General features: G+C 41.6%; 2 protein-coding genes across 2 annotated transcripts in view; one reads left to right on the top strand and one right to left on the bottom strand.

The window, feature by feature from the left end:
* stx17 (syntaxin 17) overlaps nt 1–2940 on the top strand; it is a 12851-nt gene extending 9911 nt beyond the window's left edge. The window contains exon 7 of the mRNA XM_080471439.1: nt 1441–2940. Within this exon, the coding sequence (XP_080327565.1) occupies nt 1441–1692 (252 nt within the window). The 3' untranslated portion in view covers nt 1693–2940. The remainder of the gene's footprint in view (nt 1–1440) is intronic.
* Nucleotides 2941–3177: 237 nt separating this feature from the next.
* erp44 (endoplasmic reticulum protein 44) lies at nt 3178–14898 on the bottom strand. Its single transcript, XM_080471438.1, has 11 exons — nt 14733–14898; nt 11089–11161; nt 10424–10463; nt 9890–10005; nt 8898–9082; nt 8228–8343; nt 7957–8131; nt 7472–7583; nt 7236–7377; nt 5612–5714; nt 3178–5512 (listed from the first exon to the last, which is right to left on the bottom strand). Exons 1-11 carry the CDS (start codon nt 14790–14792, stop codon nt 5402–5404), a joined length of 1233 nt encoding a protein of 410 aa, XP_080327564.1. The 5' UTR covers nt 14793–14898; the 3' UTR covers nt 3178–5401.
* Between the last annotated feature and the right edge of the window lie 21 nt (nt 14899–14919).

The following is a 14919-nucleotide window of genomic DNA, read 5'->3' as shown; positions in this document are numbered from 1 at the left end:
GACCAGCAATTATAGTGATATGTGACGATGAAAAGAAACAAAACACTCCTGAATCAAAACAATGGATCAATTATTTTACATGTTTTTATTCATTTTATGAATCCCAAACATTCAATAACAATACAATACAATACTTCTTTATTGTCACTGTAGAAGCAATGTTAAAAAGGCAGTGATTACTGCAGTGGGATATTGTTACGGCATCCTCTCTGGCAGCGATACACATAGTGAAAAAAAAATAACATGAAAGGAAAGATGAATAGATATTAAAGTATAGAATATGAAATGTTAAAGAAAGAAAAGAAAATGATTTTATAATATGAAAAGAATTCACATTAACATTATTCTTTAAACCAATTAACCTGCTTGGCTTGGCTGTTCAGTCTGCTCTTGTCTTTTGTCTTAGAGTGACGCCACTGATGCTTAATTGGTGGACAAAGCCCAAGCGTGATTAAACTCCACTAATTGTAAAAGAGAAACATTTGTCATAAAACTGTGTTTCATTTTGACCTTAATTAAATATGTTTATATTATTATTATTATTGACCCAAAAAGGGAAGACAAACGCAGACTGACCGCTCTGCGAGGTCTAGTGGATGTATTGGGCTGCACCATGGATGGGGGGGGGGGCGATGAATCAGATGAGAAGGATGTCAGATGTTTCAACGTGTTTGAAAGCTTGTAATCTGTCATCAGGTCAAACTGAGACACACACACACACACACACACACACACACACACACACACAGTCGCACGGTTCCCTCCACAACCTGAACCCAGAGTCCCTTTTAACTCGGCTCAGATGAAATTAAAATTCCCTTAACTGCCACAGGGGTTGGGACCAGCAATGCTAGCTTTTGAACTAGATTAATTTAATGGTGAAGTGTTAATCAAGTGAGTGTGTGTGTGTGTGTGTGTGTGTGTGGGTCTCTCCGTGTGTGTGTGCGTCTGTGTGAGGCCGGTCAGAGAATCAGTCATTAATTGCCATCAGCAAAGAGCACCTTCCACTCTGATGATAACGCTGTAATAACAGACAGGCCACATCTCTCTGATTCCTCGCAAATGAAGATAATGAAAAGGCTTTGATGCAGCCATGGAAGTGTCGGTTTACATTTACACATGCAGGCTTGTTTACAGCTTCTTCTTCTTTTTTTTTTTTCCTGTGGGTTGATGTGTGATCATGAAAGGATAGACACATCCAAACTATCGCAGACTGTCTTGAAGCCACAAAGTGCTAATGCCTCCAAAGGTGTGTGTGTGTGTGTGTGTGTGTGTGTGTGTGTGTGTGTGTGTGTGTGTGTGTGTGTGTGTGTGTGTGTGTGTGTGTGTGTGTGTGTGTGTGTGTGTGTGTGTGTGTGTGTGTGTGTGTGTGTGTGTGTGTGTGTGGTTGTGTGTGTCTCAAATTAAACTTGAACATATCTCTTCCTCCTGTCTCTCCAGGCGGTGGGCTACAAGTTGGCTGTGCTGCCGGTTGCCGGGGCGATCCTGGGCGGTGTGGTAGGAGGTCCTCTCGGCCTGCTGGTTGGGTTTAAAGCTGCAGGGGTGGCCGCCGCCCTGGGAGGGGGGGCTCTGGGGTTTGCAGGGGGCAACCTGGTGCAGAAACGTCGCCGAGCCCTAGTGGACCTGCAGATGAAACAACTGACCGCACCGCCACCGGCAGCGCCTGAACCGGAGCCGAGCAGAGAAAAATAAATGAGGCTCCTATGATGAAGCACAAACTACACCTCTGGTAGCATGAGCCTTAAAGAGACTCCGTGTTAACCTGCGACACAAAGTGATGATGTCAACCAAATGTTTTTCTGTGGAACTAACATGTGACAATAGCCTTATTTTAAGAGTCTGCCGGGACATAAATGTACTTTGAAAGGCAGAGTACTCCTTTACACTACAGCTTTGTGTGCAGAGCGTGACGTCACTGAGCCCAGCTCTTTTCTGAAAGAAACTAACAAGTCCTGCTCATTAATAGTAACAAGAGTCTGTTCCTTAAAGGAGTCATATTATACAGCTATTCGATACTTTCACATGGGTTTCATTGGTCAAAAAACGTTGTGTTCTGCCTAATTGTGGGAGGGTCTACCTTTATTGGGATTGGCTAAACCCCCGATGTCACTATATAGGGTTTGAGTTCTGATTGGCTCGTTGGAGCAACACACTTTTTAAAGAATGAAACAAGCCAGGGTGACAGATGACGGATTTTCTTCATTTCTGGGGCGTCATTCCAGATAGCACTGTTGGAAAACCATTAGACAGTGAATTTATTTTTCTAATATGACCCCTTTAAAGACCCTGTGAAATTATACCAAAAGGATATTGCACAGCTTTATATTTATGTATTTCTGGATATTTCAGATTTGATTGACACTTTCACGTAACCAATACCAGCGATTGTTAAACGCTCTAAAATCCAGACTTAAGTCATCAGACATTTTGCACAAAATGGAGGATTTAAAGATCTGAAACATGGACAATTCTCATAGACGAGACAAAAACTGAAGGAATCATTTTAGTTTCACAGGGTCGCCAAGTCAACTGTGTGTGTGTGTGTGTGTGTGTGTGTGTGTGTGTGTGTGTGTGTGTGTGTGTGTGTGTGTGTGTGTGTGTGTGTGTGTGTGTGTGTGTGTGTGTGTGTGTGTGTGTGTGTGTGTGTGTGTGTGTGTGTGTGTGTGTGTGTGTGTGTGTGTGTGTGTGTGTGTGTGTGTGTGTGTGTAAGTCAGGTTTAACAGTGGCCATTTCAGTATTTCTTCATGGAGAAAATACTGTAAAAAGTTACATGTACACTGAATCCCACTGTATCTAAATTGCACTAAAAGAACCATAGCGCCAAAAGTCCAGGAGTGACCTGACTGTATGAACCTGCTCTGTGTATCGATGACGCAACTGCTGCCAAATAAAATGTTTTTCAGTCGTTCATTGAATTCAGTGGAATCATAACCGACACACAAAAACGACAGACTTTTGTAAAATGGTTTTTAATTTATTTTTTCATATTTACTTTTCCCTCCCCCTCTGAGATGACTGATTGAGCAATGGCGTCACACCCCCACCGTTGATCAGTATGTGGGCTGATATGTCACAATGCAGGTAACTGTTGGCCTCTATGGAAGGGCAGGATGCACAGTACAAACTTAGCAATGTGTCCCCATACTCATAGTTTGAGCGCTCTGCTTTTTTTTTTTTCGGACTCTCGGGAATTTAAAACTTGTACCAAAACCTTGAAGACATATAAAGAGACAAAACCGGTTTTAAGAGAACTCGTATAAAGTGGCAGACGAAATTTCTACCATTCATCTCAAGGATTTCCATACTCTCTCTCTCTCTCTCTCCACTTTCAAGCTTTTTTCAAAGACACAGTTGTTTCTCTCCCAGTGGACGACACATTTGAAAACGAGGAACAGCTAAAAAGCAACAACAGTCATTTCAGAAATCTGTGATCATGTTAAAATACATCATCTCAAATATGGTTTTCCCCTCTAGTCTGATTCACATGAACACAACCTGAACTTATGGAAACACCGTGGCTACGAAAAGTACCCAGCACCTTTTGATCTCTTTAATATTTTACCATTTTACAGCTGTGGATTTAATTAGAATTTGTCTTCTTTGGGTAGGTCATTTAAAAACAAACAAAAAAAAAATGCACAAAAGTACATGTTTATCCATCCATCAGTGGCACCTTAAAAATGTTGGACGATTTGGCCCTTTTCTCTCTTCTAGAACTAGTTTTTTTTTTTCTTTTATTATTTCATGTCAGCCTTCCTTTTTAAAAATTACAAGACATCGACAGCTGTTGGGCTCCATCTTCTCAAGCTCATTAGATGCTTTAAATTTGAACTAAGTCTTTATATATAGTCTGGAGTTGTTACATCTACGGTTTTGTAATGAAGCTTTTTTTTGTCTTTTAGATTCACTTCTAAATATTTGTCCTGATGAAAATATCAAATTTATCATTCAGTTTTACTCATACCTTTTTAAAAAAAATGAATTGAGGAGGTTCTGTGACGTTCTACTGGAGAGGCCGGCCTCACACTGATTGGTTCAGAGCTACGGACATTAAATCGCAGTATTTATGCCAACAAGACAATTCTGTCACTCCCACCTTTTGCTTAAAAATAGTCATTCTGCCAGATTCAGGCTTACATTAAAGTCGTTTTCTTTTTACAATGCAGGTAAAGGTACGTTTCCATTTCCCTCCTCTGCCGTTCATTTGGCTTCTAATTTGATGTTCAGATTTTCCGCAAACACTGTGCCGACCCCCAGTCGACTGTCGCACGGCGTCCAGGGCGCTGCAGCGAGCCTTCACACAGCATGACACTGCCACCACCAGGCTTCATGCTGGGGATGGTGTGTTTTTGGTGTTTCGCTGAGCTTACCAAACACAATTAGTTTTTTTGTATCACTTTGAATGTGATTGGTGGCCAAAAAAAAAAAAAAAACTATTAATAGAGATCCACTAATTATATCCATATATTGTAAAAAAGTAAAACATAAAAAAAGTAAAGCACTGTAAAAGACATCATAATCTAGGACCGCGGTACCAGACATACCAAGGAGAGACGGGGTGCATCTCAACAGGCTGAAGTAGCACCGTCTTTTTATCTTCACTTATGAGCAATGATTTAAAATAATGCTACTCCTATCAAGTGTTTCATCTAGACATACGTGTGTGTGTGTGTGTGTGTGTGTGTGTGTGTGTGTGTGTGTGTGTGTGTGTGTGTGTGTGTGGAAGATAATGGAGATGACGCTACTTCAAACAGGCTTATCCGTTATAACTTGTGCTATACAAATGAATTAGACAGGAGTTGGTCGTACTGAGATGCAACCATGAGGTCAGTAAAACTAAACAAGCATCTCCTATCAGACAGCCTGAACTGGACTACCCACAGATAAAGAACCGTACAACTGGAGTGAGGAAACTGATCTTTTTTTTTTTCTTCTTCTACAAAAAGCAGGGTGATGGAAAAAGAAAATTAATAAAATAAAGAAAACTCTGCATTTAATTTAGACCAACATTGAGATTCCAATGCAGCACAAACATATTTACAACCTCCAAGAAATAAAAGTAAAAAGACTTCTTGTCCTAACGCCTCTACCCTGACCCCGTCCACGCATGTTTTCTTCTCAATCCCCCTCCCTTTTAATTCAAAATAAAATATTACAGGATAGAGTTATGAAAATATAGGTTATTCCAAGATGGCTGTGTCATGGACTGCACTCTTCACCACCTCCTGTTGTTCTTCCCTCCTCTTTATCCGTCTTCCTCTCTCTCTCTCTCTCCATTGCTCTTTCTTCAGTAAGGGTTGTTGGGTGTTGCTGTTCTGTCCCGCTGGCCTGTCCCAACCCAAACCCCCCCTGACCCTGGGGCGAGGCATTCAGTCACAGGATCACTGGAAGGCCGCTGAGGTCACAGCTCATCGCGGTCCCGTCCCAGGATGGTGTAGCGAGTCTCGCTGGGCGCCAGCTTCTGGAACGAGCTCTCTGGAGGACTGCTGGCCGCGACACCCGCTATCTCCTCCTGGAGGGGAGGGGGGGCAGAACCAAAACAACAGTCCAGTAAACAACAAGAACAAAAACTTGCAGTACTGCCGTGAGCGCGCGGTCGCCGCGGCCTGACCTGTCCGGGCGTGCTGTCTGTGGGGTCGGGGCCGTGGTGAAACTCTCTGTGAAGTTTTCCAGAATGGAGGTCCAGAACAAACTGTCTCAACTTGCCAGGGATGCTACAAAAAACACACAGAGAGAGAAAATACATGAAACGCAGTGTTTGTAGTTTCATCAAAGTCTTGAAGTTTGTTTATCTGGGAAAGTTTAAAGACAAAATATATTCACCACATTTCAACTGAGATGAACTCTGGTTTCAGTTCCTAAGTTCAACAAAGACCTCAGATAGTTTAACAGAGGTTTTACGAACGTGAAAAATGATGACTACTGTATAAATATATCTCATTGATCTCACTGTATCAGTGTTAAATTTGTCTGGTAATGTGGACTGAGATTTTATTCCTTGAACACAGAAACTTCCCCTTACATCTATTTAGATGTTCACATTTTGGTAAAAACTCTTTGAACCCCTTTAAAACTGAATGCAGCTCAAACTGTACTGGATGTATCCTGTACATCAAGGTGTCATTTGATTCACTGTTTTCCAATGACTTTCTATTGGAGCGTCAGGAACCACCAAAAGGACCACATGTGGCCTTGAGCCATTACGAGTGGACATTCGTTCATTCATTCATTCACTTATTCATGCATTCCTGCACACAAATCCTACAGTGAAAGTAAGTCAGCTCGAACTCCGGAGCGAAGCCGAGTTAAGCAGAGATACGAGACCAAACAGCTCATGGCAGCGGTGGAGGACATTAGTCCCAGCGGACGTGTCAGCGAGCAGCATTAATCCATATCAGCGTTGTCCTGTGAAGTGTTCTTATTAACGACGGGTCGCGAGCTGTGGCGTTATCACACGAGCCGTGCTGGTGCCCGCTCACAGTGAAGCTGGTGTGTCAGAACAACACAAACACACATGTACGGACGTATATACATGTATAACGCAGACCGTGCTAATGTAATTACAAGCTCTGTGCCACATGCAGTGGTTATGTGATGTAATTAGGTTGTGCGAGGCTAGTCAGTCCTCGGGGCTTCTGTCTATCTGATCAGACTCTGATTGGGGATCGGGGGTGGGGTGGGGTGGGGGGTGGGGGGCAGAATAAATAAGATTAAATTAGATTAGACTGGATTAGTTTAGCACTTATTGCTCGTGCCAAATCATGTCACATTAGCTCCAGTGTCCTGGCCCATTCATAAAGGACAGATTTTAGGAGGTGTGACATTTGTCTGCTGTTGAGAGCTCGGTGGCTTATTGTGTGCAGGCGTGTGCGTGAACCAAACGTACTTGAGCTTTAGAAAAAAAGAAACGAAAAGCAGCTCACATTAAGGATAATTATGCAAACAGAAAAATTATACAGCTTTAGCTCGTCAGCTTTGGGCAATGCCTCCTGAAAAAAAGGATATTTCAAAAAGAATCAATATATTATTATTGTGTTGATGTGATATCCATCTATATTTTCTTTGGAAAAAAGGGTTTTGCTTGTATTTCTAAGAGGAGGACGTCACAAAGAAAACACATTTCTTGGTATTGTTTGAAAAGACCATGCAGGTAATCAATAGCACACAAGTTCATGCCGCCGGTCTTCAACCTGATTGAAACAACTTTTAGAGGAGGGTAAAAATGTGGCACTCACTTGATGTCTTTGAAGTCTGGGAAGACATACATGTGTCGGAATGAGTCTATGGCGATGACGGGACAGTCGGCTGGTGTTTTCTGAATGTGCAGCAGAGGATGGCGGAACTTTTCGCAGTCCGCGTGAAGAAAGTTTATCGACCCTGAGGGGCGGGAAACAAACGCATCTCATGAACAACTTTGCTCTGCGGAGGGCTCTCATCGCCCCCGAGTAGGACTAAAGGCTCGCACCTTTACCTTTCTCGCTGATGAGCTGGCGAGCTACTTCTTGCTGGAACGTCTCTAAACTCTCTGCGTCTTCTTTAATATGGAACAAAATGAGGAAAGGGATTCCTTCTTCTGTAAGCTCCTGTAAAGTGGAACACAAACACACAAAATGTTTCAAAGACCAGTCAAGGCAGAGTGTTTTTGCAGCTCAGCAGATGGACGCAGGCTTCATGAGGCTTTTTTTTTTTTTTTTTTTTTAAAGCTGCACATCTACAGTGCTGTGCTCAGGTTTTTATGCCTTGTGTAATATAATATCACTCATCTATCATGTAACGCAGGCAGGAAGGCATCTGATTGGCTGGAAATGACGGTGCGGCGCCTCCAGAGAATCTGATCTGAACATAATCAAGTCTGTCTGCATGGAACACAGAAGGATCCTATCCAGTCTACGTCCACAGAAGATCCTTACTTAGTCGTAAAGAGAAGCTTATTCGTTGCAAAATCAGGCAACCAACCTCTCCGTTTTCGAAGGTAATCTCCCTAACCAGAGGCACACACTTGTCCTGGGCCCAGGCGTACGTCAGGTCGAAGTTGCTGAGCGAGCCGAGGTAGACCATGTCAGGAACGTTCTCGCCCAGAGGCTTGTAAATCACATTGTCTCCACTGAAACGCTCGGAATTAGAGACGGCTCTGCAAGAAGAGAGTTCAAGAAAACGCTGATGACGTCTAAAGCAACGACCAGCAAACAATCGACAACACTCCCCTTCAAATCCGCGTGTGTCTCACCCGAAGGCAGCCAGGAACGTGCAGTCGTCTCGAAGGATGTTGGCAACTTTTTCATATGTGTGATAGTTATCGGAGTCCTTTTTATCAAAGTAACCTATGAGGTTTCTTTTCCCCCTCTGATGGAACAGAAAGAAAAGATCACGTTAAAATGCAAATGTGTGGATTATTAGAATATTGAAAATAGCTGACGTTTGAAAGGTGCAGCGAAAGAACACAATGCATACTTGAATACAAACTGTGAGGCTTACATATATTTTTAATTTATTGCAAATCAATTGAAATATTTCAAGAAATGGATTATTATTCCATTAATAAATCTAAGGTTATAACTCTTTAATGTTCGCTTTTGCTCTTCCCTTCCTGGTTCCCCGGTGAATTATGTGATCAATTAGTTTTATTTGGCACAATTTCTTTTGCCTGATGCTGTTTTTAACTCAATCTGAGCAGTGGAGGGTTTAGTGCCTCGCTCAGGGACGAGTTCACAGTGGGATTCGAACAAGCTTGCTTAAATTCTAGGCCACCAAATAAAACTTCTAACATGACCAGATGTTGTTTTATTTATTTTATCCAGATGTTGCAATTGTCAAAATGAAAAATGAATTCATGTGTTCCGAGTTTAGAAATAACAGTTAACTTTTCATCAATATAACTGTGCTCGTTGGCCTCTTACATCCAGGGTGTTGAGCTCCTCCATCGACTGCATCTCTTTTACTGGGTCGACCTGCTGCTGGCGGATGAAGTCGGCGATGGCCGTCACCGACCTCTGACCTCTGTACTCCCGCTTCATCATCATCCCGTTGCGGAACAGCTTCAGCGTGGGATACTTGGTGATGCGGTATCGCTGAGCGATGTCCGCTGTGGCAGAGGAGAAGTTAAGTAAAGAAAGACGAATCAATTGATGAAGAGCGAGAGGCCGAGTAAAAAACACATGGGGATGGGAGGATGAGGAGCGGTGCGGTGACGGAGACGGCAGTTAAAGCTCAGTCTGAAAACACTGGCTTCAGTCGGCCCCGAGCTCTGATCTCCCACATGAAAGCAGCCCCCCCGCCAAGAGTAAATATTCTCTGAGCACACGGTGAACGAGTGTGTGCGTGCATGTGTGGCAGGTGTCAATCTCCCGGCGGGGGGTCTCTAAGCCTCCAGTCTTCACAGGAAGCAGCAGTTTTGTCATTAGTCTTCAAACAGTTTGCAGGTCATCAATAATTCTCTTTAATTTGCTTTATCTCAAAAGGCTGAGGCTGCTGGTTTATGTGTCTGTGCTTTGGTGTGCCGGGCATCTATGTGTACATATGTGCATCGAATATACGTAGGAGTATATGTGTGGGCCTTTTTTTGTTTTCCTGTATATAGGAGCAGGCTGATGGTTTGCGGCTTTAAAGCAAACAACAGCCACCACATGTTTCAACGCTAAAATAGCTGAAATATTACTATCATCATTTACGTAGGGCTGGAAAATACAATTTGTTCAATTCAGACATCACTAACGTTTGATTTTTTTTTTTTTTTTTAAGGGACTAATTAATTTGTACATAAATAGTATAATCAAATAACAGAAACTGATCATTATTGCTTGCGAATGAATCGGTTGTTTTTTTGCTTTTACGGATTATTTGCTATGATGTAAATAGAAAACAAAGAGACGAGTAAATAGTTGATACTCACAATGTTGGTCACAGTCGACACGAGCAAACACGACCTGCTTGGTGTCGGGAAACTCCTCCCTGACGATGTTAGACGCCTCCTCAAAAATTGGATGGAGCATCTGACTGAATCTGCACCTGGAGGAGGCAGAGGGGAAAGCTCAGAGGGATTTCTGTGCGTTCAGGAGACTCATTCAGGTTTCCGTAGTCAACTTAAAATTCAGAATTTTACCAATCTGTTAAGTTAATTTTGACCTGTAACATGGAAGTTGTTTACCCGTTTAATAAGAAACATGCAAAAAGGTGCCACAGAAAACCGATACGAATAATAATAAAAAAACAAAACACTATGGTTATGATGGAAAAAAAATAAAGTATGTTCAACACCTTTGCAAACGTGATACACGTGATGCAATAATGTAATTTCATACATGTGATGAAAGTATATCGATGGCATCATGTGACATGTGCAGGAAGCCGTTTCATGAGTGGTTGCATGACACAAACCCGTGTGCAGCAGTGGGCGTGGACGGCGAGAGTGAAGTCACACACTTACCAGTCTGCATAAAAGTTAACTAATGCCACCCCAGCATTATCTGCAAGGAAAAGATACACAAACAGAATAGATCAGACACGCTCCACACATTTTAAACTAAGTCCAATGTCATCATGTAACTTAAGAGTGTTGAGTAGAAATAATAAGAAAAACTATCTGAGAGCATCATATTGTATCGATACATATAAATATAATATCAATGTTGCTTCACTATTGTAAGAATAATAATCGGTACGTTCAAAACAATACTGAAAGAGATGTTTCGAGAAATAATATGTTCTGATAATATCACACCACTTGACTAATGCAGTTTTTAATCCCTGGAAATCTTATAATTCTAAATCGAGGACGTTATCAACTCTCAAGCCACGATATGGACGCAATATCAATCCTTTGCCTTTTGGTAAAACATTAAACCAAAGACCAAGGACTGCCAACGTGACCACACCTGCTCCACTGAAGCAAAATATTTCTTTCTAGATTATTCCTCATTTGCTTACTTCCCTTGTGGAAATAAAAAAAAAAAAACATTCCCTGTTAGCCTCACTGGAAGTCACACAGTTATGAGAGTCCCATTGACTTTATGAATTTCTCTAACTCGTCTTTCCTGGAATGTCGAGCTTTTCTTGTCAAGCTCCTCGGGAGAAGACAGTGGGAAGCCTTACTTAGGATGTCATCAATGTTGCCCGAGTCTAAACTGGTGATCTCTGCTTGTCCAGGAGTAGAGAGGCCCATCACCTGCAGGCACACAGAGAGCACAAAACATAAGTGGGAGAACCATCGAACTTACACACTTTACTCACACATGAAGAGATTCTTTATGTGTTTGACTCGAGAAACTGGTTTCGCTCTTCAGTATTTGTCTTTGCACCAACAGAATAGACTTTGCATTCCAAAAAACAGCAGATGTTTTCCTTGGTGAGAAATAGCCAGAATTTGAATTAACTAGGGTGAAGAAACTTAAATAATTCAAGGACACAAGAGGATTGTGAGATGTCGATAAAGTAACCAAGATCAATTTAATCCTTATTCTACTGAAGCTGCTTTCTGTTGAATGTTACGGGTAAAATAAATACATAAATATCACAATTCTATTTAAAAAAATAACCAAAAACTTGTATTCAGGTTATTTTAGAATACTTTTACTGAAATATCTACAGACTGAACGAGCAGAGTACAAACTGCCAACTGAAGCACTTCTACCACCAAATGACTGCTTCACACATTCCTATCAGTGGAAACAAGTTTACTTTTTGCAGGCCTATGCAATCTGCATGCATTGTTATGGAGAGCAATCAAGCTGAGCTAAGCAACTCTGCAGAATATCCTTTTCCGATTCTTTCATTGGTCCAAAAACTGCTGTCATCTCTCTGTGGTACAGAGTTAAACGTACAGGGCTCAACATGTCCTTCACCCTCACACTGCGTAACATGACTCTACTGCAGCTGTACCTATACAACTTCTTGGCAACTGTCACAACTTTATTATCCAGGTAGCAAATGTTGTTTATGTTCACAGTGACGGTTTGAGGATGGAGCCTCACTCCTGTAGAGCCCATCTCCATCCAGCCACACGAGGAACGTCGTCCCAGCTCTTGTTTTTTCAAGTTTCTTGTTTTATTTTTTATTTTTTTTTTCGGACTTCGGTTTCTGCTCACAAAAAAATGTGTTTGAGGTTAAATGGTGACTATAATAAAAAGACAGTAGATGTGAATGTGTGTGTTGACCTGTCCAGAATATACCCTGTCTTCTCTCAGAGTCCAAACCTTACGAATGGATTTTAGGACCTGGAATGTCACCTACAGCGAACAATAATTCATTATTGGGGTTTTTTCCCCTCGTCTTTCACAAGTGTGTATGCACCGTTTTGGGAAGAAACCAGAGCACCCAGAGAAAAGAAAAATATGGATGCACAGGTGTACTACGCAAACTCGGCATGGAAAGGCTCCAAGCCCAAACATGAACGGGAGATCTTACCGAACACTACACCTCTGTGCAAGCCTACCAAAGTGTTTAAACAGACATAATTTTTTTAGGTTTGACTGGTACTCAAACGCCTCAGAACAGTGCAGCATATTCCCACATATCTCTACAGACATGGTTTGGAATAATGAGGCACATATTTTACAAAATTTTTCGGTACGACATTTTCTCTGACAACTGATCTGCTATAAAAACTTGTCCAATAACAAAAGTGACATTCCGATAAAAAACCAAGTGGCGCATTCCTTGAGGAGCTTAAAAATATGTGGTTTTTTTGAATGCCAGGTTGTCAAAAATCCTCACAATGCACTGAGGCATTACACACTGAATAACACTAAAACAAAGTGTAATCAACTTTCAAACCCTCAAAGTGTGCAGTAAATGGTCCCACTAGTCAGTATCCTTTTCAAATGTCATTGACACAATCTTAGCCTGAGGACATTTATTGCGTCTTTGCAAGAGAGAGAAAAAAAATCTTCCCAGTCTTTGATTTTTATTTAGTGTTGCTTTTGAAATGGAACACTGATCAAGAAAATGCTTCTAACTGTGATACACCAACTGGGAATTTCTGAATCTCAACTGAGATTGAAATAATGCAATTAGAACTCAGCAGAGAGAAAACTTAAGGGGCCAATGACAATCGCCGGAGAGCAAAACATGAAAGACAACACGAGTGGTAAAGCAAAGTAAAACGTGAACAACAAATTTCCAACATGCAAATTATGTATTTGCATCATGACAGAGAGCACACTGTTAAAGCCACTTCTTTAACAAGAAGAAGCTTGAAAACGCCTTGTGCTAGCTATGAAATCTTCAAACAGGATGTGTGACAAGTCATCCTACTCTGACAGTCAAAAATCAACACGGGCTCAAGGGCAGACCGCAAACCTTTCAAATGTGACAGTTAGAGGCCAGCCTAAACTGTAGCTTACAGAGAAGTTGATACTACATGCTACTGTCATTTCTTAAGGTAAAACAACAGCAATAACTGTTAAAAAAAAAAGTCATGTCAACTATTATTTCTATTCCATCACATTATCTTAAATAATTAATTAATAATCAAGCCAATGTCTCATCAAAAACTCAAAAAATGTTACAGAAAGATGTTTAAAATAATAAAGTTGCATATTCTTGTATGACAATTACAGTAAAGCTAAATTGCTTATTGAGTTGTTTGAAGCACAAAGACTCTTGAAGACCATGCTTTGTCCAAACACATCACTAAAATATTTTACCCATATTTATGGATATATTAATTACTTTAAAGGCTATTTGCAGTGAAGCACATTACAACTTTAAGCTAAGGCACATGCCCAGCATTATATAGTTTTTATTTATTTTGTTTTTTTTTTTAAGAAACGTCCGAACGAGTTGCAGAATCACCTTCTAGTCAATTTAACATTGTGGAATTTACTTATTTTTAAAAAAAAATACTAACAGCAGTTCTGCTACTGTTCAGATGGTCAAAAAGAAAGTTGCCCATAACTTCATTACTTTCTAGATTATCTTCCGTCCTTGAAAGTCACGGTACATTTACAGCTTGCACTTGATATGAAACGCCACGGTGTCCGTGGTGAAATAACATGTAAACACCTTGTACTAAAGCGAACACAAACAAGACGGAAGTTTTCCTCCCATGCAGAACTGCTCTCCGGCTAGTTCCGGGTTCTCAGCCAATGAGAATGAGCCACAACAGAGGAATTCACCAACTGGTCAGCATCATTTCAGAGACACATGAAAAGGGAGAAAATAAAATCAAGCGTATATATTTAATTCTGGGCATGAGAGCAACATATATTGATCCTGATCTAATACTAAAGCACTCGTCAAACCGCAGTGATTCATAAACGGTGCTAGCAATTTGCAATTACGGGAGGACTGTCATAATGTTGTAGCAGCTGATGCTAACTGCTTCTACACTCAACAAAGTTGGCTTCGCTCCAACTTTTTTTCCTTAATTTGAGACTTTACTGTACACGTTGCGTGATGTGAGAACTATGTTTATTATATAAGGTGGATTATTGCAAGTTGTAACACTCTAGCTAGCGTTACTCAACACTGCCGGCTAAAGTTGACATTGCAGCAGGATAACTTGATTAGTCCTGGGAGTTTCCGGGTGAAACAATCAAACGGCCCGCTCCGGGAACCTGCTGCACATCTGCACTCCAGCACAGTCCACTGACCCGTCTCCCGGTCACATTAAGACGGCCACGTCTCACGCCAGCAGAGCCTCGTCGGGTTAGCTAGCGGCTAACTCTCGGCTAGCATTAGCGCGCTGTGTGTCGCTAAAAGCGGCGGAGCTGCGAGGCTGAAAAACGCACGCTTACCAGCAGTACAACTGTGACGAAGCGGGTATCGAGAGAGGGAGGTATTGTTAACAGTTTCATTGTATAGTGTAGTTATTAGTGGGAGGAGGTGCTCAGTCTTCCCGGTATGTCTCGACGCCTCTCTTCTCGCTGCAGCAGGAAACCGACGGAGAACCGATCTCACGGTAACCACGGAAGCCTGGCGACA

Source organism: Lipophrys pholis (genome assembly GCF_963383615.2).
Source record: "Lipophrys pholis genome assembly, chromosome: 9".
In the NCBI taxonomy this organism is placed as follows: Eukaryota; Metazoa; Chordata; class Actinopteri; order Blenniiformes; family Blenniidae; genus Lipophrys; species Lipophrys pholis.
This window is presented reverse-complemented; position numbering and strand designations above follow the sequence as displayed.

Excerpts from the sequence above, each read along its gene's own strand:
- erp44 (XM_080471438.1), bottom strand. The coding sequence starts at position 14,792 with ATGAAACTGTTAACAATACCTCCCTCTCTCGATACCCGCTTCGTCACA. Across the intron at positions 8,132-8,227 it reads ACGTTCCTGGCTGCCTTCGG|AGCCGTCTCTAATTCCGAGC; the intron begins GTGAGACACACG and ends CTCTTCTTGCAG. Across the intron at positions 7,584-7,956 it reads TTACCTTCGAAAACGGAGAG|GAGCTTACAGAAGAAGGAAT; the intron begins GTTGGTTGCCTG and ends TCCACTTTACAG.